The sequence below is a fragment of the Dermochelys coriacea genome, chromosome 13 (genome assembly GCF_009764565.3).
Source record: "Dermochelys coriacea isolate rDerCor1 chromosome 13, rDerCor1.pri.v4, whole genome shotgun sequence".
Lineage (NCBI taxonomy): Eukaryota > Metazoa > Chordata > Testudines > Dermochelyidae > Dermochelys > Dermochelys coriacea.
The window spans coordinates 16,824,871-16,848,415 of NC_050080.1; the positions used below are offsets into that span (position 1 = coordinate 16,824,871).

The 23,545-nt window shown below is 41.0% G+C and overlaps 1 protein-coding gene across 2 annotated transcripts; it reads left to right on the plus strand.

Annotated features, from left to right (window-relative positions):
• On the plus strand, positions 1–23,545 carry LOC119841952 (ubiquitin-conjugating enzyme E2 variant 1). 2 transcript variants are annotated; one of them, XM_038369788.2, is made up of 4 exons: positions 1–188; positions 17,356–17,504; positions 21,289–21,414; positions 21,777–23,545. In XM_038369788.2, the coding sequence occupies exons 1-4, from the start codon at positions 167–169 to the stop codon at positions 21,921–21,923; spliced, it is 444 nt and encodes a 147-aa protein (XP_038225716.1). In that variant the 5' UTR covers positions 1–166; the 3' UTR covers positions 21,924–23,545. The 2 variants fall into 2 exon arrangements, with proteins under 2 accessions (XP_038225716.1, XP_043352199.1); XM_043496264.1 differs by lacking the exon at positions 1–188 and adding an exon at positions 15,717–15,738.

Sequence of the window (23,545 nt, forward strand, 5' to 3'; positions counted from 1 at the left end):
TCTAGGTCCCCCGGTCAGCCCCGCCCCGCCTCCAGGCCCTTTCTTACTGCGCCCGCCTGCACCGCACCCCCTCAGCCCGCCCCCGGACTCGCATTACCGCCGCACTTCCCGCGTTAAGGTGACGTAGGCGGCAGGGCCGGGCGAGTCGGAGCGACAGCGGCGCAAGATGGCGGCCACCACGGGCTCGGGTAAGCGGGGCTCGGGTAGCCGAGGCCGGGCCGGGGAGGAGGGACTCGGCACCGCAGGGCGGGGCAGCTGGTACCGGAGGGCGGGGGGGTGACCGGCTTCGGCCCAGCGGGCTCCCGGGAGCGGGGGTTCGCCGGCGGGGCGTGTCTGGGGCTTGAGGGGCGGCGGCGGCTGGGGGCGCTAGGCCGGGGGCCCCAGCGTGAGGGGGCTGCTGCTGGAGGCCCCAGTGCTGGCGGGCGAGGTTCCTGGGGGAGGGGTTTAAGGGGGAGGAGGCGCTTGGAGGGGTGTAGGGCTATCAGGGTGGGGGAGGGGCTGCCGTGTGCACCAGGATGGGGTGTCCCTGGGGGGAAGGGCGTTCTGGGGTGCCAGGCTGGAGAGGGATGTCTTGTGCACCAGGATGGGGAGTTAGGCTGGAGGAGGGATGTCTTGTGCACCAGGATGGGGTGTCCCTGGGGGGAAGGGCGTTCTGGGGTGCCAGGCTGGAGGAGGGATGTCTTGTGCACCAGGATGGGGTGTCCCTGGGGGGAAGGGCGTTCTGGGGTGCCAGGCTGGAGAGGGATGTCTTGTGCACCAGGATGGGGAGTTAGGCTGGAGGAGGGATGTCTTGTGCACCAGGATGGGGTGTCCCTGGGGGGAAGGGCGTTCTGGGGTGCCAGGCTGGAGGAGGGATGTCTTGTATACCAGGATGGGGTGTCCCTGGGGGGAAGGGCGTTCTGGGGTGCCAGGCTGGAGGAGGGATGTCTTGTGCACCAGGATGGGGTGTCCCTGGGGGGGAGGACGTTCTGGGTGGGTATTGGGGTGGAGGAGGGGCTGCCTTGTGTGTCCGAATGGGTGTCTTTGGGGGAGTAAGGTTCTGGGGATACTAGGCTGGGGGATGGCAAGATGGTATGTCCTTGGTAAAACCAGGCTGGAGGAGAATGGGGATGCCTTGTTCCAAGCTGTGAGGATGTCCTTGGCTGCTTCTCCTCTACCCTCAACATGATTTCTCTTTCTCAAGCATTCAACCCTACTCTTTTATCACTTCTGAGTTTGATATTGTTCCCTGATTAACAGGGTTATTAGAGTAAACCTGAAGTTACTAAGGGCAGGTATACATTGGGAATTTATATTGGCATAGTCAGTAAGGGTGTAAAAAATCCATATCCCCAAGAGACCTAGCTATGCTGACCAAACCCCCTGTGTAGATAGTGCTAGGTTGACAGAAGAACTCTTCTGTCAGTCTAGCTACCACCTCTTGAGGAGAGTGTCTCCTGTTGACACAGGTAGTTTCTACACCGGGGACTTGTCTACACTTAAGATGCTACAGTGTCATAGCTGTGCCACAATAGTGCTTCAGTGTAGACACTACCTACACGGATGGGAGGGATTCTCCCATTGGCGGAGTTAATCCATCTTTCCAAGAGACAGTAGCTATGTCAACAGAAGAATTCTTCCATCAACTTAGCACTGTCTATATGAGGACTTAAGTCAATTTAACTATGCCACTCAGTGGTGTGGAGTTTTCCCACCCTGATGGACGTAGCTAAACTGAGCTAATGTTTTAGTGTAGAGTAGGCCTGCAGCACTACAGGAGCACAGCCAGAGTGGTTTAAGTATAAATATACTTTGAGACATGACAAATTACAGCACAGGAGGGGGTGGGAGAAATGGAGGAAGGGAGATAGAATCTGTTTCCAAAAGGTGGTGTGTGTTGGCTGAAATGAACTGAACCCTGTGTAATCTGGGTGCAGTAAGAACAACCAGTGAATCCAGATCTACACTAGAAAATTAGGTCGGTATAACTATGTTGCTTAGGGATGTAAAAAATCCACATGCTTGAGTGACGCAGCTAAACTGACATAACCCCCAGTGTAGACAGTGCTATGTGGACGGGAGGGCTTCTCCCCTCAACATAGCTACCACTTCTCGTGGAGGAGGAGTACCTATGTGGCACAGGTAGCAGCTTCACTGAAGTGCTATATTGGTGCTGCTGCAGCATTTTAAGGTAGCTCAGCCCTTGGATTCACAGAAGCTATATAAATTGACTTGGCGGAGAATGTTGAGTCAGCTGAAATCTCTGTGGGAAACTCAAGAAGATATCTCTTTAGCAGTTCATAAAGGAAAAGCTGTCTATATTGTCATTGCTTGCCTGCCAGAATAATGCATCTCTCCTAAGGTTGCGCCTTAGACCTCCTTTGTCTGTTTCACTTATCAGGTATTTATTTATCTCAATTCTGGGGTAAAAGTTTAAAATGAGATTTCAGACACTGGCAACTGGATAAAATAACAATGTGAGTTGGGCTCTGCTTTTTCTTTGTTAATGAAGCAATGACTTGCAGGTGCTACATATTTGAATCCTTTTTTTTCTGGCTAGTGCTGTGTAGTGAGACCTGAAAACTCCCAAAATCATTTTGGTCACTTTATTGGGCTAAAATTGGTATTATCTAGATGAAGTTAGCTGTCTTTGTATTCACTTGTGCAGCATATAGCTCTTCACAGGGAGGGCTTGACATAATGTCCTTTACAGGACTAATATATTTCAAAGACTGAGGATTTTGTGGCTTTTAATTTTGCTGTTGTTCTAATTTGAAAGGCTAACCAAACACTACCAGCATAATTTCTTATTGTAAATAACCTTCTTTATATCTGTAACTACATGCTTTAGGTTAAAACTGAAAGAATATTCAAAATCTAGTTACTGTTTCTATAGGCATTATCTACTTCATTTCTTCAAGTTGAATATTAAAGTCTTTCACTTTCAGGTTCTTTCCCCAGTGTTTAGATTTCAAATGTTGCATGAGAATAGTTGTTTTAAAATCTCTGTTGAAATGTAAAATTACACATCCATCCATCCATCCATCAATCAAGGATATTCCTCTTTGAAGTAGGAAATGAACAAATCTTAAGATCTTTCTCTTGAGGTAGCCTATTTCCAAAGACAGTTTAAAGTTTAGAAGAACAATGGTTGTAGAGAATCAAGATTTAAAGGGGGAAAACCCTGATGTTATAGCAGTGCAGTAGCTACTGCCAGTAAGCTTGTATCTTATGGAGCTATATATAAAAGTTCTAATAATCCTGATATCATCTCTGTTCTGCCACAAATGTACTGTATATTTTAGGAGACCATGTTGGAACACTCAATATAAAACATGAAACTGTTACATGACCTCATCAAGCTCTCCTGTCACTTCATTCTGGCAGCCATATTTTCCCAATAATGCTTTGCAGCTGCTGACTTTTCAATTTATGTTTGTCTGGAAGAATAAGGCAAGTGTCTTTCTTTTAAAGCCAGTCCAGATCCATAAATTCACTGTCTGGGTGGACATGAGGGGATGTGCATGAAGAGATGCAGTAGGAGCTATAAGAAAAGGAGTACTTGTGGCACCTTAGAGACTAACAAATTTATGTGAGCATAAGCTTTCGTGAGCTACAGCTCACTTCATCGGATGCATTTGGTGGAAAATACAGTGGGGAGATTTATATACACACACAGAGAACATGAAACAATGGGTTTTATCATACACACTGTAAGGAGAGGTTTCATAGTAGCAGCTTATGATGAGCCATCACCAGCAGCAGGGGGGGGAAAGGAGGAAAACCTTTCATGGTGACAAACAAGGTAGGCTATTTCCAGCAGTTAACAAGAACATCTGAGGAACAGTGGGGGGTGGGGGGGAGAAATAACATGGGGAAATAGTTTTACTTTGTGTAATGACTCATCCATTCCCAGTCTCTATTCAAGCCTAAGTTAATTGTATCCAGTTTGCAAATTAATTCCAATTCAGCAGTCTCTCGTTGGAGTCTGTTTTTGAAGTTCTTTTGTTGAAGAATTGCAACTTTTAGGTTTGTAATCGAGCGATCAAGGAGATTGAAGTGTTCTCTGACTGGTTTTTGAATATTATAATTCTTGACGTCTGATTTGTGTCCATTTATTCTTTTACGTAGAGATTGTCCAGTTTGACCAATGTACATGGCAGAGGGGCATTGCTGGCACATGATGGCATATATTACATTGGTAGATGCACAGGTGAACGAGCCTCTGATAGCGTGGCTGATGTGATTAGGCCCTATGATGGTGTCCCCTGAATAGATATGTGGACAGAGTTGGCAACGGGCTTTGTTGCAAGGATAGGTTCCTTGGTTAGTGGTTCTGTTGTGTGGTGTGTGGTTGCTGGTGAGTATTTGCTTCAGGTTGGGGAGCTGTCTGTAAGCAAGGACTGGCCTGTCTCCCAAGATCTGAGAGTGTGATGGGTCATCCTTCAGGATAGGTTGTAGATCCTTGTTGATGCGTTGGAGAGGTTTTAGTTGGGGGCTGAAGGTGATGGCTAGTGGCATTCTGTTATTTTCTTTGTTGGGCCTGTCCTGTAGTAGGTGACTTCTGGGTACTCTTCTGGCTCTGTCAATCTGTTTCTTCACTTCAGCTGGTGGGTATTGTAGTTGTAAGAATGCATGATAGAGATCTTGTAGGTGTTTGTCTCTGTCTGAGGGGTTGGAGCAAATGCGGTTATATCATAGAACTTGGCTGTAGACAATGGATCGTGTGGTATGATCTGAATGAAAGCTAGAGGCATGTAGGTAAGAATAGCGGTCAGTAGGTTTCTGATATAGGGTGGTGTTTATGTGAGCATCGGGTATTAGCACCATAGTGTCCAGGAAATGGATCTCTTGTGTGGACTGGTCCAGGCTGAGGTTGATGGTGGGATGGAAATTGTTGAAATCCTGGTGGAATTCCTCAAGGGCTTCTTTTCCATGGGTCCAGATGATGAAGATGTCATCAATGTAGCGCAAGTAGAGTAGGGGCATTAGGGGACGAGAGCTGAGGAAGCGTTGTTCTAAGTCAGCCATAAAAATGTTGGCATACTGTGGGGCCATGCGGGTACCCATAGCAGTGCTGCGGATTTGAAGGTATATATTGTTCCCAAATGTGAAATAGTTATGGGTGAGGACAAAGTCACAAAGTTCAGCCACCATGTTTGCTGTGAAATTATCGGGGATACTGTTCCTGACGGCTTGTAGTCCATCTTTGTGTGGAATGTTGGTGTAGAGGGCTTCTACATCCATAGTGGCTAGGATGGTGTTTTTAGGAAGATCACCAATGGACTGTAGTTTCCTCAGGAAGTCAGTGGTGTCTCAAAGATAGCTGGGAGTGCTGGTAACATAGGGCCTGAGGAGGGAGTCTGCATAGCCAGACAATCCTACTATCAGGGTGCCAATGCCTGAGATGATGGGGCGTCCAGGATTTCCAGGTTTATGGATCTTGGGTAGCAGATAGAATACCCCAGGTCGGGGTTCTAGGGGTGTGTCTATGCGGATTTGTTCTTGTGCTTTTTCAGAGAGTTTCTTGAGCAAATGCTGTAGTTTCTTTTGCAAAAAGAAAAGGAATACTTGTGGCACCTTAGAGACTAACAAATTTATTAGAGTGTAAGCTTTCGTGAGCTACAGCTCACTTTTGGTAACTCTCAGTGGGATCAGAGGGTAATGGCTTGTAGAAAATGGTGTAGGAGAGCTGCCTAGTAGCCTCTTGTTCATATTCCGACCTATTCATGATGACGACAACACCTCCTTTGTCAGCCTTTTTGATTATGATGTCAGAGTTGTTTCTGAGGCTGTGGATGGCATTGTGTTCTGCATGGCTGAGGTTATGGGGCAAGTGATGCTGCTTTTCCACAATTTCAGCCCGTGCATGTCGGCAGAAGCACTCTATGTAGAAGTCCAGTCTGCTGTTTCGACCTTCAGGAGGAGTCCACCCAGAATTCTTCTTTTTGTAGTGTTGGTAGGAAGGTTTCTGTGGGTTAATATGTTGGTCAGAGGTGTGTTGGAAATATTCCTTGAGTCGGAGACGTTGAAAATAGGATTCTAGGTCACCACAGAACTGTATCATGTTTGTGGGGGAGGAAGGGCAAAAGGAGAGGCCCCGAGATAGGAGAGATTCTTCTGCTGAGTTAAGAGTATAGTTGGATAGATTAACAATATTGCTGGGTGGGTTACGGGAACCACTGTTGTGGCCCCTTGTGGCATGTAGTAGTTTATATAGCTTAGTGTCCTTTTTCTTTTGTAGAGAAGCAAAGTGTATGTTGTAAATGGCTATGCAACCAACATTTCATGGAGACAAAGTCTAAAATTTTTCTTAGTACCTGGCTTCCACATGGCATTGCATTGTAGATCAAACCTGAACAATCTTAACTAACCAGTAAAATGTGTTTTGATAATGGGTATGTTGCTTTTTCTGGATCGTGTTCTATCTCCATGTAATTTTAAAACGGGTAGGCAAACTTTTTGGCCCGAGAGCCACATCTGGGTATGGAAATTGTATGGCCGGTCATGAATGCTCACAAAATTGGGGTTGGGGTCTGTGAGGGGGTGAGGGCTCTGGCTGGGTGGTGCAGGCTCTGGAGTGGGGTCAGAAATGAGGAGTTTAGGGTGCGGGAGGGGGCTCTTGGTTGGGGCAGGAGCGGTGGGAGCTCTGGCTGGGCGTGCAGGCTCTGGGGTGGGGCTGGGTATGGGGTTCTCTGTGCTGGGACCTAGGGGTTTGGAGGGCAGGATGGGGATCAGGGCTGGGGCAGGGGGTTGGGGCGTGGGGGGATGGCTTGGGGTGTAGGATCCAGGCGGTGCTTACCTCAAGCAGCTCCCGGAAGCAGCAGCATGTCCCTCCTCCGGCACCTACACGGAGGCGCAGCCAGGTGGCTCTGCTGTGTGCTGCCCTGTCCGCAGGTGCCGCCCCTGCAGCTCCCAAATGTCATGAGTCCCGGCCAATGGGAGCTGCGGGGGCGGCGCTTGGGGTGGGGGCAGTGTGTGGAGCAGAGCCCCCTGGCTGCCCCTCCGTGTAAGAGTCGGAGTGGGGGATGCTGCTGCTTCCGGGAGCCACGGGGAGCAGTCCCCGACCCTGCTCCCCGGCTGGAGTGTCGGAGCAGGGCAAGCCCCGGACTCCGCTCCCCAGCAGGAGCTCAAGGACCGTATTAAAAGGGCTGGTGGGCCGGGGGTGGGGGGATAGGGGTAGTTTGCTCACCCTTGTTCTAAAAGCTCTGCTTTATTGGCTCTTCCTAGTATTGAAAGTAGAGCGCTTGTACTTGAGGTAATATATGGCTAGAGGGGGGAAAAAATGGTGCAGTAACTTTGCATGTCAGTAAAGAGCATGTTCTAATAGTTATGTTCAAGTTTAAATTGCTGCTGGTAGGATGTTGTGTACCTTAACTACTTTTGGCAAAAACTCTTAAAATTGGTATGCAACTTTTTTAACATGGTATGGGAATCCTGAGACTTGCCCCTAACTTCTAATTTTGGAACCTTAGAATATAGGCCAACAACTTAATTTAAATATAATTTAGGGCTTTGTTCAGTTGGTAAATGAAGCAACTTTGTTGCTGGTAATAGATTCTGCCGTGTGGCCAACAGTTCAGTTTTTAGACTGTTCTGCTAGAGAGAACAGTGGTGTTCCCTCGTTTTCAGCAATGTTACAGTGACAGCTGTGATACTGTTGATAATGTACACAGTTGATACCGGAAACTTCATAAGTGTAACCTTATGGGTACAACAAGGACCTAGGAAATGAGTCTCTTGGGGTTTTCGGTTTGTTTGTTTTCCTTTTGATTTACCATGGGGCTTTACACAAGCAACTTATATTTTATTAGTAAAGTAGATTTTGATAATACTTGTTTCACAAAATCCTTGTGAGGCATGTTTATTTGTAAAGCACTTGGATATCTTTAAATGATATCTGTAGCATATAGTGCTGCAATAAAGGAATTTAGGAGCCAAGCCACTTCCTCTTTAACAAAAATTCCCAATTTCTCATCTAAAAACAGCACTGTTCCAGAGGACTGGATGGTAGCAGTTGTACCTATATTTTAAAAAGGCTCCAGGGGTGATTGAGAGAATTACAGACCACTAAGCCTTACATCTCTATCTAAGAAATAGGTTGAAACAATAATTAAAAATTGAATAAAGTTTCTGAAATATCTTGATATGATGCAGTCTAACCAGTACGGTTTCTGCAACGGAAGACAGTCTTTTATATCTCAGAATTTTTTTTAAATGTGTGAATAAAGATTAACTGGTTGAACTTCTTATTTTTAGACTTTCAAAAGGCCTCTGACAAGGTCCCTCATGAGACTACAGAAAAATCTAAGGAGTCATGAGAACAGCCAAGTGTTATAATGGATCAAAAACCAGCAATTAGACAGAAAATACTGGGATTAAATGGTCAGTTTTCATTGTAGCAAAAATTTAACAGCAAGGTACCTCAAGGTTCCATTTTAGGTCCAGTATTATGTAGTAAACTTATTAATGAGATGAGAAAGGTAACAATCTGCAGATAATAGAGAGTTACTTAGTCTAGTCTACTCTGAAACCTGTCATTAGTCTAGTCAAGACCAGAGAGAACTGTGCAGCACTTCAGAGGGAGCTAACCAGACTAGATGAATGGGCACCAAGATTGCATATGAAGTTCAGCATTGCTAAATGCAAAATAATACACACTGGTGGAGGGGGGTAGGGGGGAAACTACTCGTACACCTTACAAAGTTCTGATTTTTCCAGAATTAATACAGTTCAGGATTCTAAGCTTCATTGCAGATGAGTTAAGATCTCTGCCTAATATGCAGCTATAATTAAAATCAAAGTGTGAGGATGCATAAGGAATAGTATGGAGAATAATATTGAAAATACTATGCCATCATGTAAATCAGTGGTGTGGCCTCATCTGGAGTACTGTGTGATGGTATTCCTATCTTAAAAAAAAGGATTTTTCAGAGTTAGTGATTAGGGGTGTAGAAAATTTCATATGAAGAGATTTAAGAGAAAGGAGATGAGAAAGAGGGGACACAAATGTACATAAAATAGTGCTGTGGAGAAGGTAGATTGATCGCTTCTGTTCTTCCTGTCTCGTAATACAAGAATAAAGGTCCATTCAATTAAATCCAAAGATGGCAAATTCAAAACTGGTAAGAGTGGGTTTTTTGTGCAATACATAATTGGTCTGTGGAATTCATTGGCACTGGATGTTGCTGATGCCAAGAAGTTAGTAATATTCAAAAAGGGATTAAATATGTATATGGATAACAAGAATATCCAGAATTATTATAGTTAATGCTAAGTAACTTTGAACCTCATGCTTCATGGTTTAAGCCAATCTCTAACTACTAGAAAGCAAGATGAGATATATCATGGACAGCAAACTCCCTCATCTGCCTACAAGAAGTTTTTTACATCTTCTTCAGGAGCATTTGGTGTTGGTTACTGAACTAGATGGACCTTGGGCTGATCCAGTATGGCAGTTCCTGTGTGCTTATAAGAAACCTGATATTAAACTGATACAGGCTTTTAGCTAAAAATAAAGTTTTGCATCATATTTGCTCTGATCTGCTGGTGTGAACTTCCTGCTGTTTTAAATTAATCTTAATATCCAGATAACACTTGCATTTTATTTTTTAATTGCGTACAAAAGGATCAGCTATGTAGAAGCTTATTTTTTTCTCAAAGGGATTAATTTCAGAAATTCGAGCAATACTTAAGGAAATTTATCTTTTTTTTGAAGGTGGAAGTTTGTGAGAGAATGTTGAACTCAGCATCACCAATTCTTGTCGCGTATAATAAAGATTTTTATCTCATAAGAGTTGGTGTAAATATTTTCCCCAAAATATTAGTTTTGAATGTCTTCCTTAGTAAAATAAATTGTAGTTGATGTAGCTGTTATGGCTTGTTTCACATCTTAAAAACTAAGAAACAATGTTGATGTTGCAACTGTCTAATTTGTACTGCAAAGTTTTATTTAGTTTGAGAGCTCTTTAATGGAAGTGCAAGTCTCTGTCAGCCATTTTAGGGCTTGTGTGCACTACAGGTTATTTCGATATAACTTATGGTCGCTGAGGGGTGTCAAGAAGCCATCCCCCGAATGACGTAAGCTACACCAACCCAAGTGGCAGTGTGGACAGCGCTATTTCAGCGGGCTAGTGCCTTTCAGGCAGGTGCTTTTATTATGCTGCCGGGAGAGCTGTCTTCTGTTGATAGAGAGCATCTTCACCAGACACGCTACAGCGGCGCAACTGCACCACTGCAGCGCTTCTGGTGTGGACTAGCCCTTAGTATAATTTATAAGGAATGCACTTTAGTATAAAAGTATGCAACTAGCACTTTCTTATTCAGAAGTATTTCATACGGTTTGGAGGCTGGTTAAGTATCTCAGTAAAAATCAGTTTCTGTTGTCTTGTGTGAGTACAATGACATGTAAGGGCAACATATGAACTTTAAATTTCCTGGCTTCTTACAATTTGTGTCATAACCAAAAGCCTTTCATTAAACGGTAAATATTACATCACTTCAAAAGTATTCTGAGGATAAACTTCTGCATCTAAAAGAGTACTTATAATTGTGTGATTGTTGGAAAACCTAGCATTTAAAAATTGTTCCAGTATAGTACTCTCTGCAAACGAATACTTGGAGCTGACATAATTAAGGCTGGTTTCAGAGTAGCAGCCGTGTTGGTCTGTATTCGCAAAAAGAAAAGGAGTACTTGTGGCACCTTAAAGACTAACAAATTTATTTGAGCATAAGCTTTCGTGAGCTACAGCTCACTTCATCGGATGCATCCGAAAGCTTATGCTCAAATAAATTTTAGTCTCTAAGGTGCCACAAGTACTCCTTTTCTTTTTATAATTAAGGCTGTAATATTGAACATAACATGGAAAGTATTTTAAAACTTTTTTTTCTAGCTGTTTTGTGTATTTAGGTACAAAAGATAACTTATGGTTGAAAGACATGATTTCACTTATGCTAGTTAAATCTGGAGTAATTACTGATGTCAAAATTAAAATTGGTATGAGAGTTCAGAATCTGATATGTTTCCTCTTTAAATTAGTTATGTAAAATTATCCTTGACAGAACAAGGATGACTTTTTGTTAGAGTTCCTAATTACTGAAATGTATTAGCCATAAATTCTTGTGCCTTATCCCATACAGTTGAGATAAATCCATATGTGCCAAAAGATAAATGCTTGTATCTTAACTCCTCTGTAGAAAGAAAAGTTGCAGATGTAATCTTTCATTGTCATGCCAATGTAAAACTCTTTACTCTGAAGGTTTGATTTTGTGCATATTGAAATCAATGGTAAAACTCCCTTTGACTTTCATGGTGCAGCATCTGTCCGTCAAAGTATTTTGACCATTTCATTGTATCAGAACCTACTAGCACTGCTAAAGTACTTTGGTGCTTCTAAAATGGACCCAATTTTTGAGAAGTCTTTACCTCTGTAAAACATGCTGTGTGCTTCAGTTTGGTCATACAAGTTCTGAATCTGATATTTAAATTATATAACTGAAATTTCTTAAGCTGGAAAAGCTCAGAAAAGCAGAGTAATGGATTTTACTTTTTTTGCCTCATCATAAACGAATGTAAATTTGTGTGACTTAAATGAACTACTTTAAGTGTTTTTAATGAAACTAAAAAGTATCAAGGTTTTCTGTGCTCTAACTTGTAATACTGTACCTTTAGACTGACAAGATGCAAGAGGTCTAAGAGTTAACATATGCCCTGTTAAGTTTTGTACTTTAGTGATTTGATAAGAGTTGAACTTCGGAATGTTTTAAGACCCTTTGTCAAACTAGAACTTCCATATATCTGCCTGAAAGTATATTTTTCTTTCTTAATACAAAAATTATCTTAGATTCTGACTGATGAAGCAAAAAATCCTGTCAATCTTCTGTGTCCTTAATTCACTGGATCTGGCAGGGCATTGTTGGAAGGCAATTTAAAATCTGCGATGACTTGATAGATAATTACTTACAGATAATCGATTTTAGTCTGCTGCTGCTGCTGCTTGGTGAAATTCTGAGGAGCAAAGACTCATGAAGAGGGCACTGTATCTCTTGGAATGCTATCTTCATAATCATAAGGCTAACAACTTCTTTAGGAGCTTGAGTTCTATAGAAATAAGGCTTCTCCACTTATAGATTCATAGATACTAAGGTCAGAAGGGACCATTCTGATCATCTAGTCCGATCTCCTGCACAGCGCAGGCCACAGAATCTCACCCACCCACTCCTATGAAAAACCTCACCCATGTCTGAGCTATTGAAGTCCTTAAATCATGGTTCAAATACTTCAAGGAGCAGAGAAGCCTCCCTCAAGTCAACCATGCCCCATACTACAGAGGAAGGCGAAAAACCTCCAGGGCCTCTCCAATCTGCCCTGGAGGAAAATTCCTTCCCGACCCCAAATATGGCAATCAGCTAAACCCTGAGCATATGGGCAAGATTCACCAGCCAGATACCCAGGAAAGAATTTTCTATAGTAACTCAGATCCCATCCATCTAATATCCCATCTCAGGGGATTTGGCCTATTTACCCTGAATATTTAAAGATCAATTACTTACCAAAATCCCATTATCCCATCATACCATCTCCTCCATAAACTTATCGAGTAGAATCTTAAAGCCAGATAGATCTTTTGCCCCCACTGCTTCCCTTGGAAGGCTATTCCAAAACTTCACTCCTCTGATGGTTAAAAACCTTCGTCTGATTTCAAGTCTAAACTTCCTGGTGGCCAGTTTATACCCATTTGTTCTTGTGTCCACATTGGTGCTGAGCTGAAATAATTCCTCTCCCTCTCCTGTATTTATCCCTCTGATATATTTATAGAGAGCAATCATATCTCCCCTCAACCTTCTTTTCGTTAGGCTAAACAAGCCAAGCTCCTTAAGTCTCCTTTCATAAGACAAGTTTTCCATTCCTCGGATCATCCTAGTAGCCCTTCTCTGTACCTGCTCCAGTTTGAATTCATCCTTTTCAAACATGGGAGACCAGAACTGCACACAGTATTCTAGGTGAGGTCTCACCAGTGCCTTGTATAATGGTACTAAAACCTCCTTATCCCTACTGGAAATGCCTCTCCTGATGCATCCCAAAACCGCATTAGCTTTTTTCACAGCCGTATCACATTGGCAGCTCATAGTCATCCTATGATCAACCAATACTCCAAGGTCCTTCTCCTCTTCCGTTATTTCTAATTGATGCGTCCCCAACTTATAGCTAAAATTCTTGTTATTAATCCCTAAATGCATAACCTTACACTTCTCACTATTAAATTTCATCCTATTACTATTACTCCAGTTTACAAGGTCATCCAGATCCTCCTGTATAATATCCCGATCCTTCTCCGAATTGGCAATACCTCCCAGCTTTGTATCATCTGCAAACTTTATTAGCACACTCCCACTTTTTGTGCCAAGGTCAGTAATAAAAAGATTAAATAAGATTGGTCCCAAAACCGATCCCTGAGGAACTCCACTGGTAACCTCCCTCCAACCTGACAGTTCGCCTTTCAGTAGGACCCGTTGCAGTCTCCCCTTTAACCAATTCCTTATCCACCTTTTGATGTTCATATTGATCCCCATCTTCTCCAATTTAACTAATAATTCCCCATGTGGCACGGTATCAAATGCTTTACTGAAATCTAGGTAAATTAGATCCACTGCATTTCCTTTATCTAAAAAATCTGTTACTTTTTCAAAAAAGAATAGGTTGGTTTGGCACGATCTACCTTTTGTAAAACCATGTTGTATTTTGTCCCATTTACCATTGACTTCAATGTCCTTAACTAATTTCTCCTTCAAAATTTTTTCCAGGACCTTGCATACTACAGATGTCAAACTAACTGGCCTGTAGTTACCCGGATCACTTTTTTTCCCTTTCTTAAAAATAGAAACTATATTAGCAATTCTCCAATCATTCGGTACTATTCCTGAGTTTACAGATGCATTAAAAATTCTTGCTAATGGGCTTGCACTTATGACTGGCAAGTGGATTTTTTTTCCCCAATCCCCACTGTAACATTAAATGTCCTTCATGGGGTTTGTCAGAGCTAGTAAACAAAAGTCTAAGATTGAGGCCTGGTGTGTACAAATTTACACCAGACTTAAAATTTATATCCAATTTATAAACTCATGAAATTGGAGATATAACATTGTCAGTGCTGCTATAGTTAAGTATTTAGCAGGTTCAGTATGTTAATCTTTCTACTTTTGCTCTGAAGTTTATAATATAGTATATTTCTCTCTGGAATATTCCCATGAGGTCTGCAGGCAATGAACTAAAATTATGTAGATATTCTCCTACCTTTTGTGTCATAATTTAAATGAAGTTTGAAGCTGCTGCTCAGAATATTCTGGATTCATAAAGAATTAACTAAATTTTATAATCTGACACCTGTTTTGGCGATGTAGTAGTTAAAACTCGAACTGAACTACTTATTTCTTCTGTATTCTGTTTTTGTATTGAAGGACTCTTAAAGCAAACAGGTTTGTTTTGTTATTGTGTTGGCAGGCTCCATAACTACACTTAATAAGAAAGTTATGCAGGTATTTGCCATATGTGGAAAATGTAGTTGACTCACCCTTGAGCCAGCTGATGTAGGAATACTCTTCTGTCATAAAAAAAAAAAAGAGGAGGACTTGTGGCACCTTAGAGACTCACAAATTTATTTGAGCATAAGCTTTCGTGAGCTACAGCTCACTTCATCAGATGCATTCTGAATGCATCCGATGAAGTGAGCTGTAGCTCATGAAAGCTTATGCTCAAATAAATTTGTGAGTCTCTAAGGTGCCACAAGTCCTCCTTTTTTTTGCAAATACAGACTAACACAGCTGCTACTCTGAAACCTGTCTTCTGTCATAGAACTTGCCCTGGGGTTAGCTTGCAAAAGTAACTTGGCAAATTCTGAATATGCACAGAACAGATAAGAACATATTTTAGGATATATGATTGGATAACTAACAGTTTTTTCTTCTTCCTACTCTTTCCTCATCCCCTCATTAAATTCATAAATTGATCTTCATCAATTTGTATGTTTTTTTTTTTTTTTTAACTTCATTCAAGTACCATGTTAGGACCAAACTTACACATGATACTTTATGCTTCAGCATGCAGGTAGAAGATGCCCTTGTACTGGCTGCACTAGGGTCATACATGGTTCCTTCCCCCCGCCCGCAAACGGGGTTTCCAGTTTTTTTATATAGTGTGAAATTGACGTTTTGATAGTGCCTCATGGACCCACCACTTTGCAGTTGTCTAACATCCCTGTGAAACTTGCAATTAAAAAATTTCTGTAGCAGTAATAGTAAGTGTTTATTTTTAGCTTTTTTTTAAATTTTTTTTTTCATGTGATACAGCAGTTAGGAGCAAGGAAACCATATGACCAATGAGCTCTCTGTGGACCGCTGGTGGTCCACAGACTAGTTTAATTGATACTCTACAATCTCTTTTTTCCAGGACCCTTGCTATTCATTGCTCTGACTCATTCTGAATCGGAGTGTTTGGAAGGGCCCTAAAACAGTGTTGCCTTCTGTTCCCGTAAGAACTTATATTAATATTACACACACTCTTCCCTGTACCTGATTAAGGTTTCAGAGTCGAGCACACTCAGGTTAGGAAATGACAGAGTTAATGTTGCTGTTTGAACTTTAGTTTGACTTTCCTGTGCATTTACATTATGATAGTCTTTAATCAAATGATCACATACTGCTTTCTTCCCACAGGACTCCTGCCTTATTCAGTGCACAGAATTGATGGTGCTCACTGACTGGGTAGCTATTTAATGTTTCCTTTTATCCTTGTCAGTATGTGGCTCCATGCCTTACCACAAACCATCCAAACCTTGCACTGAATAGAAAACTAACTTCATCTTAGGCTCTTCTGTGGTATCTACATATCTTAATGAATTATTTTCATAGCACCTGAGGAGATGAGGTGGTGGTATTATCCCTGCTTTACAGATGGCGAGTTGAGGTGGAATGATATTAAGGCCAAATTTGTCAAGTGTCATAATTTTAGATGCCCAATTTGAGACAACTGACTTTTTTTTGGTGTCCAGATTACTGGGTATTCTTATGTAAGTTCAAGGGTTTGGATATATATATAAAAATGTATATTGTAGTGTTTGAGGATTAGAACTTTGATTCCACAACAAAATCAGAATTGGCATTCAATCCCCTTTAGGTCTCTAAAAGACACTTGAGGGAGACTTTAAAGACACCGAAGTTTTCATATTCTAAGCACTGTCACATTGCATATGAGAACCCTTCCAGATTCTCAAGCAGTCAAAGGAGATATTTTCAAGGCTCTTGCTTTGCCTCTTCCCTGGTGTCATGTACTAGAGATGTTTCTTGAGCACTAGATGACCATAGTCCCATAAACAGAATGTCTGTCTGTCTTCTATGCAAACAAATAGGTGAGGCTGGAGAAGGGGACTAGGCAGTATCTTCAGTCATAGTGCATGTTATGCAACTATTCAATACGTAGTTAACCTTTTGGTATTTCTGTAAACAAAATTTTCTTTAGAAGATCATGTGAAAAAGAGCTCCATTAGCGTTCTATGTCCTATCAATGCATCTTTGTTTCTCTTAGAACTGTTCTTAGGCATGTACTGTGAGCAAATAAAAGAATATGAGACACAGTAGGATTTATTCAGGATTCTTAATGGCTGTGGCTTGGTCTTAGAGGGAAAGTGATTTAGCCTTTCTGTGTCTTAGTTCCCCATCTGTAAAATGGCACTGATAATGCCTCACAGGGGTGTTGTGGCATAAGTTTGTTAAAGATTGTGAGATGCTCAGATATTACATAATGGGGGCCCATATAAGTACTTTAGCTAGATCTTGCACTGATGAAGTCCACTGACATTAATTTCAAATTAACTTGTTTGTTACAAAACAGATTGATTTGCCACTTTAAAAAGCTCTGGAAAGATTCTATGGATACATCTATGGATGGCCAGGCTTTTACCAAATGATGTAGCTTCTACCTTTTACCTTAAATCAAATGGACATAAGGTAGGAAGACAGACTGTAAGGAAGCAGGAAGTAAATATGCTGCTTACTTCTCTGAATACACAGAGGTCCTTTTCCTCCTCTGGCTGTAGGCACTAATGCAGAGCCTAGCTGCCATGGCTCACTAGCATGGTCTTTTGGTTTTTTTTGTTTTTTTTAATGCAAACGACTCCTTGTTTCCACTTACTTTTATATTTGACATCTGAGCTTGTATCTTCCTCATACCATGAAAATACTGCCACTCAGAAATATTGCTGTTTCTCAGTGTTTTGGTCTAAATGTTTTGACATCAGATTACCAAAAGTAGCAGTCCAATTATCCAGTCTTATATCACTGCCAGATATTCTCAGTTCAAAGTTTCTTTCTGATTCTTTTTAGGAGTAAAAGTTCCTCGTAATTTTCGACTGTTGGAAGAACTTGAAGAAGGTCAGAAAGGAGTAGGAGATGGTACAGTTAGCTGGGGTCTTGAAGATGATGAAGATATGACACTTACAAGATGGACAGGAATGATTATTGGGCCTCCAAGAGTAAGCATCAACTTACAGATCTAAATTCCAGTGTCACTCAAAATTCTGCTTTCCTGTCCTTTTTTTCCCCCTGCAGATATTCTCGTGCATGTATCTGAGTGGGTACGTGTATGCAACCAGGTTTACTTGGCATATGAATTGAGGTTGATATGCCAGTATATCTTTCTGCTTATGACTTTAAACAATGCAAATACCTTTTAATTGATTAGCTCTGTTACACAAATGACATTCACATTTACTGATTAATTTACACAGTAGTTTTCTAGTGTCCTGTAACCCTGAATTACAGCAAAATCTCAAAGCCTGTAAGAGTTCAATATGGAGCTAATACTGGTAATATCTCACTAGCCAGTCCTCATCTATTAACGTATTCTGCCTTAGTTCAGTTCAGTTTTAGTCATCACTTTAGGGAGTTTCTTGAGGATGTGGGAGTTTGGTATTTCTATTGCAGCAAAACTGGCTTACTCCTTTAAAGTTTCAGCTAACTCAGATTAGAATTTGAGGTTCTAGCCATAAATTAAATTTTGCTTTTGACTTTCTTGTCACCTGTCTCCCAATCTGTGTATTTAATATGCCTCAGAATGGCTTTTTATAACATTACCATGCTCTTTACAGTAATACTGCAGCTGGAGAGTATCTGTCCTGTTTAGAGGTTAGTAGAAAGGACATCTTGATGATAGGCTTAGTGTTTCCATAGCACTTGATATTTTCAAAGTACCTTGTGTACCAACCTCATGGCCTTGCAGTCTGAAACCTACAGTGGTGATAAGCTTAGTATCTCATAGCTAGTTTAAAACATGGCTGGTGTGATGGTTCTTCAGAGCTATGGTCCATGGAACTATGCTTTGGCTGTAGTGGACCAATTGGACTAATTTATTTGGGCAGAAACTTTGTTGATGTCTCTACAGTGGGGTGAGCCCCTTTAGGCCCTACCATCTATGGAATGTCCTCATAGATGACTCCTTATCAGTTAGTGATTAGCTTCTGCCATGTCTCATGAGGCTTTATTCCTACTTTTAACAATATAGAAGGGATAATGTAACTATGTTCTCATCCATATGTTGAATCCCTTTTTTAATCTGATTAGGCTCTTGGCCTCTACTTTGCAGTAGTAAATTCCACATGTCACTTATGCATTGTGTGTATCTTAAAACAAAAACACACACAAAAACCTTCCTCATCACTCTTAAATTGACTTGTGGCCTTCCAGTTTCTCTGACTGTCCCCTTGCTCTTTTACTATGGAAGGATAAATGTGAGTGCCTATTACCTTCCCTATACCATTGCATTGTGATGTATATCTCATGTCTGATCTCTGTCTCCTCTCTAAGTAATCCCAGTCTTTTCAACCTATCATTATACGGAAGCCTTCAGATGCTCTCATTGCCCATATCTGCACCTTTCTATTTGTAGCCATTTCTGAGATAGGGTGACTGTCACTGAACATAGTACTCCAGGTGAGGCTTTACCATTCATTTATTATTTAACGGCATTACGCTTTCAATATTTTCTCTCATTCTTTGTTCACCTTAACTTTTTTTTCCTCTTTGACTGCCACTGTAAATACTTCCTTAAATATGAACAATGGCAAGTCCGGTGGCACCTTACTAGGGTCTAGTATTAAACAAATATTTAAAAAGAGACTGAAATCTGCACACACTTGTGTGCTTTTACCATAGAAGTGTTGTCATGGGAGCAAAGTACAGCTAAGTGATTCTTATGTCAGAATTGTGTAGGATAATCCAATCTGTCTAGAGGTGACACAACTTTTTGCTTCAGTTCACAACTATCTTCTGTTTTTCACCTGTCCTGTCTGATACCTTTTAAAAAGATCTCTTCTACCAAAGTCATTAGAAAATCCTGCTCTGCATAACTGACCACTGGATGTCACTGTTGCATAGAAAGACAGCTGCAAATGTATTTGTGTGTGTATTTGTCTATGAATACCGTGACTCTTGTGTTTCAAACTGGCACGTTCTGGTTTACTAGTATCAGATATGTATATACATCTGTGTCTTTGCTCTAAATCTTGTAATAGATCACATCCCAATGCTTGCTGGCCACTTTCTCAATCTGTCCTTAGTCAAATTGAACCATAATTGTGAAGAGATTACACTTAAGCATGTGTTTACATTGAGGAGAGCTCTCTCAATGTAAAATCATAGTGGAGACAAGGCATAAGTATTTTTTACCTCAGTGTAGCTACATAAGAATGACCATACTGGGTCAGACCAATGGTCCATCTATCCCAGTCTCCGGTCTTCCATCAGTGGCCAATACCAGATTCTTCAAAGGGAATGAACAGAACAGGACAATCATGAAGTGATCCGTACCCTGTTGTCCAGTCCCAGCATCTGGCAGTCAGAGACTTAGGGACACGGTGGGCTTTGGGTTGCATCCCTGACCATGGCTATTGATGGACCTGTCCTCTATGAACTTATCTAATTCTTTTTTTAATCCATTTGTAGTTTTGGCCTTCACAACATCCCCTGGCAACAAGTGTTACAGCCTGACTGTGCATTGTGTGAAGTAGTTCTTCCTTTTGTTTGTACATCAAGGTTATCCCACAGGTGGGGGCTATACAGTTGATTTCGGTTAGCGGTGTTAAAGTAAAAACTGCCTGTGGCTTATCTCCAGTAGGATTTTACATAGAGAGCTCTCTGTGTAAAAAAAAAACAAAAAAAAAACCCCACATCATTATGTTTCTGAGCGCCCATATGCTTGCATAACGACAGAACTTGTAGTTTTTGAGCAATTCCCGTCTTTTGGCATTCAGAGCTGTGTTGACTCTGCAGGAATCTGTGCTCAGATTTACCAGTCTGGAGACTTACTGCTCTATCCAGGCCTCCCCACTTTGTGGCCTTCTGTCATGCTCCCTTCATTGTTGCCTGTTACAGTTGGAATCCCTCCCAGACCCAGTTTATCATGTGGACACTGAAAACTCCTGTCGTTTCTGGTTAACTTTCCTCCCACCCCCACCACTATGTTAGTTGTCCTAATTCCTCTCCCTACTGTCTTAAATCATCTTTAAAAATTGCAAAACAACAAGATATGTTCTTCAGTCCCTGTACATTTTGTTGTCGTCCTTTCCCTATGTTTAGCTAGATTGTAAGCTCCTCAGGGTAGAGACTGTCTTATGTCTGTAAGGCACCTAGCACAGTGTAATTGCTATGAAAAATAATAATCCTTTGACTCCTTGTCTGAGGACGGGGAGTGACCTGTGAATGTGTTGGGTTTTTTTTGGAGCATTCTCCTTATCTCGCCACAACTCTCTCGCTTCAGTGAGTTATGAATATGGCAAAAAAAATCAAGGTCTAGCTATAGTATTTACAGTTAAATGTTTCTGATAAAATTTAAAAAATGACAGGCTTTTGGGGTAAAATGGGTTTAAATAGCTGGCTAATATAAAGCATTGGTTTCATTTCTGAGGTAGTCTAGCCCATTGAACCTACAATTCAAAACTGGATATGCCTTTGAATTGCCTGGTATGAAACTGAAGTCTATGGAGAGATACTGGATTACTTTACTCTAAATTAATCCCCAAGCAGGGATGTCAGTTATATTCCATAATGTGATAAATAGATGATAGTTTAAGTATTAATGTGCAGTGTGACAAGCTTTGTCTATGTTGGGCACTAAGTGAACTTTTCTTGCAATTTTCAGAGTGTAACTTAATAAACATGGAAACGTCTGCCATGTGTGTCACACTCAAACTTTGTGTCCCTAATGACGATTGTAATTAAATGATTCTAATACTGCCTGACACAGATATTCCTCTCTTCCAGACAATTTATGAAAACAGAATATACAGCCTTAAAATAGAATGTGGGCCTAAATATCCAGAAGCACCTCCATTTGTAAGATTTGTAACAAAAATTAATATGAATGGAGTAAATAGTTCTAATGGAGTGGTAAGTTTTTTGGTTTTTTTTCTGTTTGTTAACACTGTTTAAACTTTGAATGTTAATTTGAACGGTCATTTTTACTCAGATGTTTCCTAACAAAATACTTTGCTTTCTTTTTGAGTAGTGGAAGTAGGGGAGGGGTAAGGTAATTGTAAGATATTGCTAACAACTCCTCTCTTTCGCCTTAGCAACGCTCATGTTGTTACACAATATAAGCATTTATTAAGCTTGAAAGGAAACTAAACATATGTTAAGTTTTTTTCAAGCTTGCTGGCTGTTAACTTGATTAAAAAACACCATATCTGATAGGCAGCTATAATTTTTGGACTCGGAGGACTGACAGGAGTGATGTTTTTGTCTGTTTTTAGGTGGATCCCAGAGCCATATCAGTCCTAGCAAAATGGCAGAATTCTTATAGTATCAAAGTTGTTCTGCAAGAACTTCGGCGTCTAATGATGTCTAAAGAAAATATGAAACTTCCTCAGCCACCTGAAGGACAATGTTACAGCAATTAATTTAAAAAACAACAACAAATCATGCCCCTTTATTCAATTTAAGCTGTCTTCATTTTCCACAGTAGTAAATTTTCTAGATGCATCTTGTAGACCTCAAAGTACTGGAAAGGAAGTTCCCGTTCAAAGGAAGTTTATCTTGAGATACTGTAAATGATACTAATTTTTCATTTGAAATATAAGTTGTGGTATAACAAATAATCTTGTCGTGTGTAACCACTGTCCACATAGCTGAACTTCTGGTATCAAGAAAAGTCTATTTAAATTTATTACTGTCAAGACCAGTGTGGCACATTTAATTCAACTGTGAAAACATATATCACACAATCACCTTGCTGTGTGTTTTGGCCTGGGTTGTTGGGGTTTTTTTTCTTTCTCTGTCTTTTGCAATAGAGTTGAAGCTCAGGGCTATTTATTAGAATAGACACAAAGGTTTTAGCTTCCAGGACTATGCTGGGCTTTGTGGACTACTAATGGGGATGTGTGCTAACCTCAATCATCCCTCCCTTTGTGCTATCTCTAGTAAAGGCTGAATGACTGTGGTTGGTTTTATTTTTTAAGTCCTAGTAATCTAGGGCAGGCTTTTCTTCTTCCCTTTTGGCCAAGGCACAGATTGTATTTTTCCTCCTGCCCCTTCCCTCCTCCCCGAATAACATGGGCCTTGGATGAGGGATTCAGGGTTTTTTCAGTCTTTCCTCTTCCCCATCTTCTTAGAGGGGGTGCTGCTTTATTTTTGCCCCTTTTGTGACTCTTCTCCTTACCCCTGGTCAGTGGCCAGCAGGGGAAAGTGTTTGGGCAATCACCTGACCTGTCCCCTCATACTTGTCATTTTGTTTTTGCAATGAATTTAGTCTTCACCAGCCTGGGAAACAAGAGTATCTATTCTGCTCGCAAACTTGGATCTCCCTTGCCCCCATGGCACTGCTGCCACACCGCCAAGCTGGCCATGGCTGATGTTATTAGATAGGCTTTTGACATGGTGAAAAGAGCAGTAATTTATTAGGATTGCTTGGATTTGCTAGCTGCCAAACTTTAATGGGGAAAATCTGCATGTAGAAATTCTAAACATACACTCCAATACAACCAGTCAAACTCTGGTGCTTCAAAATTGACCTGAGGATGTTAACTAATAAACAGTGCACTTACTTTTGACCCTTTTTAAAGACCTGACAATTAGAGACAAATCAACATAGTGTAGACTTTGTTTTGACACTTCACATATTGTGAGAGAAACTCTTCCATGAAGATTTGGGGATAAATGGTGTGCACAGCAGATTAGAGAGAGACCTTACTGGCAATGCCTCCTGGCAAATCACTGCCTTTTCTGACTTACTGTTTTGGACCACAAACTGCTGATATGTGGATGCAAGCTTAAATACAAACAGCCTAGTGTGTCCTAAGTTTTATGACAAATTCAGTGTTTGTGTAAAAACCACATTTTAAAGCAGTGGCTATCAAGTCAATGAATTGATGTTTCCATTAACTCTTTTGAGGAAAATATTAGTTGTAAGGATTTAACATCCTCTGTAATTAAAGTTTAACATAACAGTATTCCATAAGCAGCCTTTTTATTGTATCAGACCATTGCCTGATTTTAATATAATAAAAAGTGTGCATTAATATTA

What these genes read in the sequence shown, in the direction of transcription:
- LOC119841952 (XM_038369788.2), top strand. Translation starts at nt 167, where the DNA reads ATGGCGGCCACCACGGGCTCGG. An exon ending in TGATTATTGGGCCTCCAAGA is followed by an intron (nt 17,505 to 21,288) that starts GTAAGCATCAAC and finishes CCTCTCTTCCAG; the next exon opens with ACAATTTATGAAAACAGAAT. An exon ending in TAAATAGTTCTAATGGAGTG is followed by an intron (nt 21,415 to 21,776) that starts GTAAGTTTTTTG and finishes GTCTGTTTTTAG; the next exon opens with GTGGATCCCAGAGCCATATC.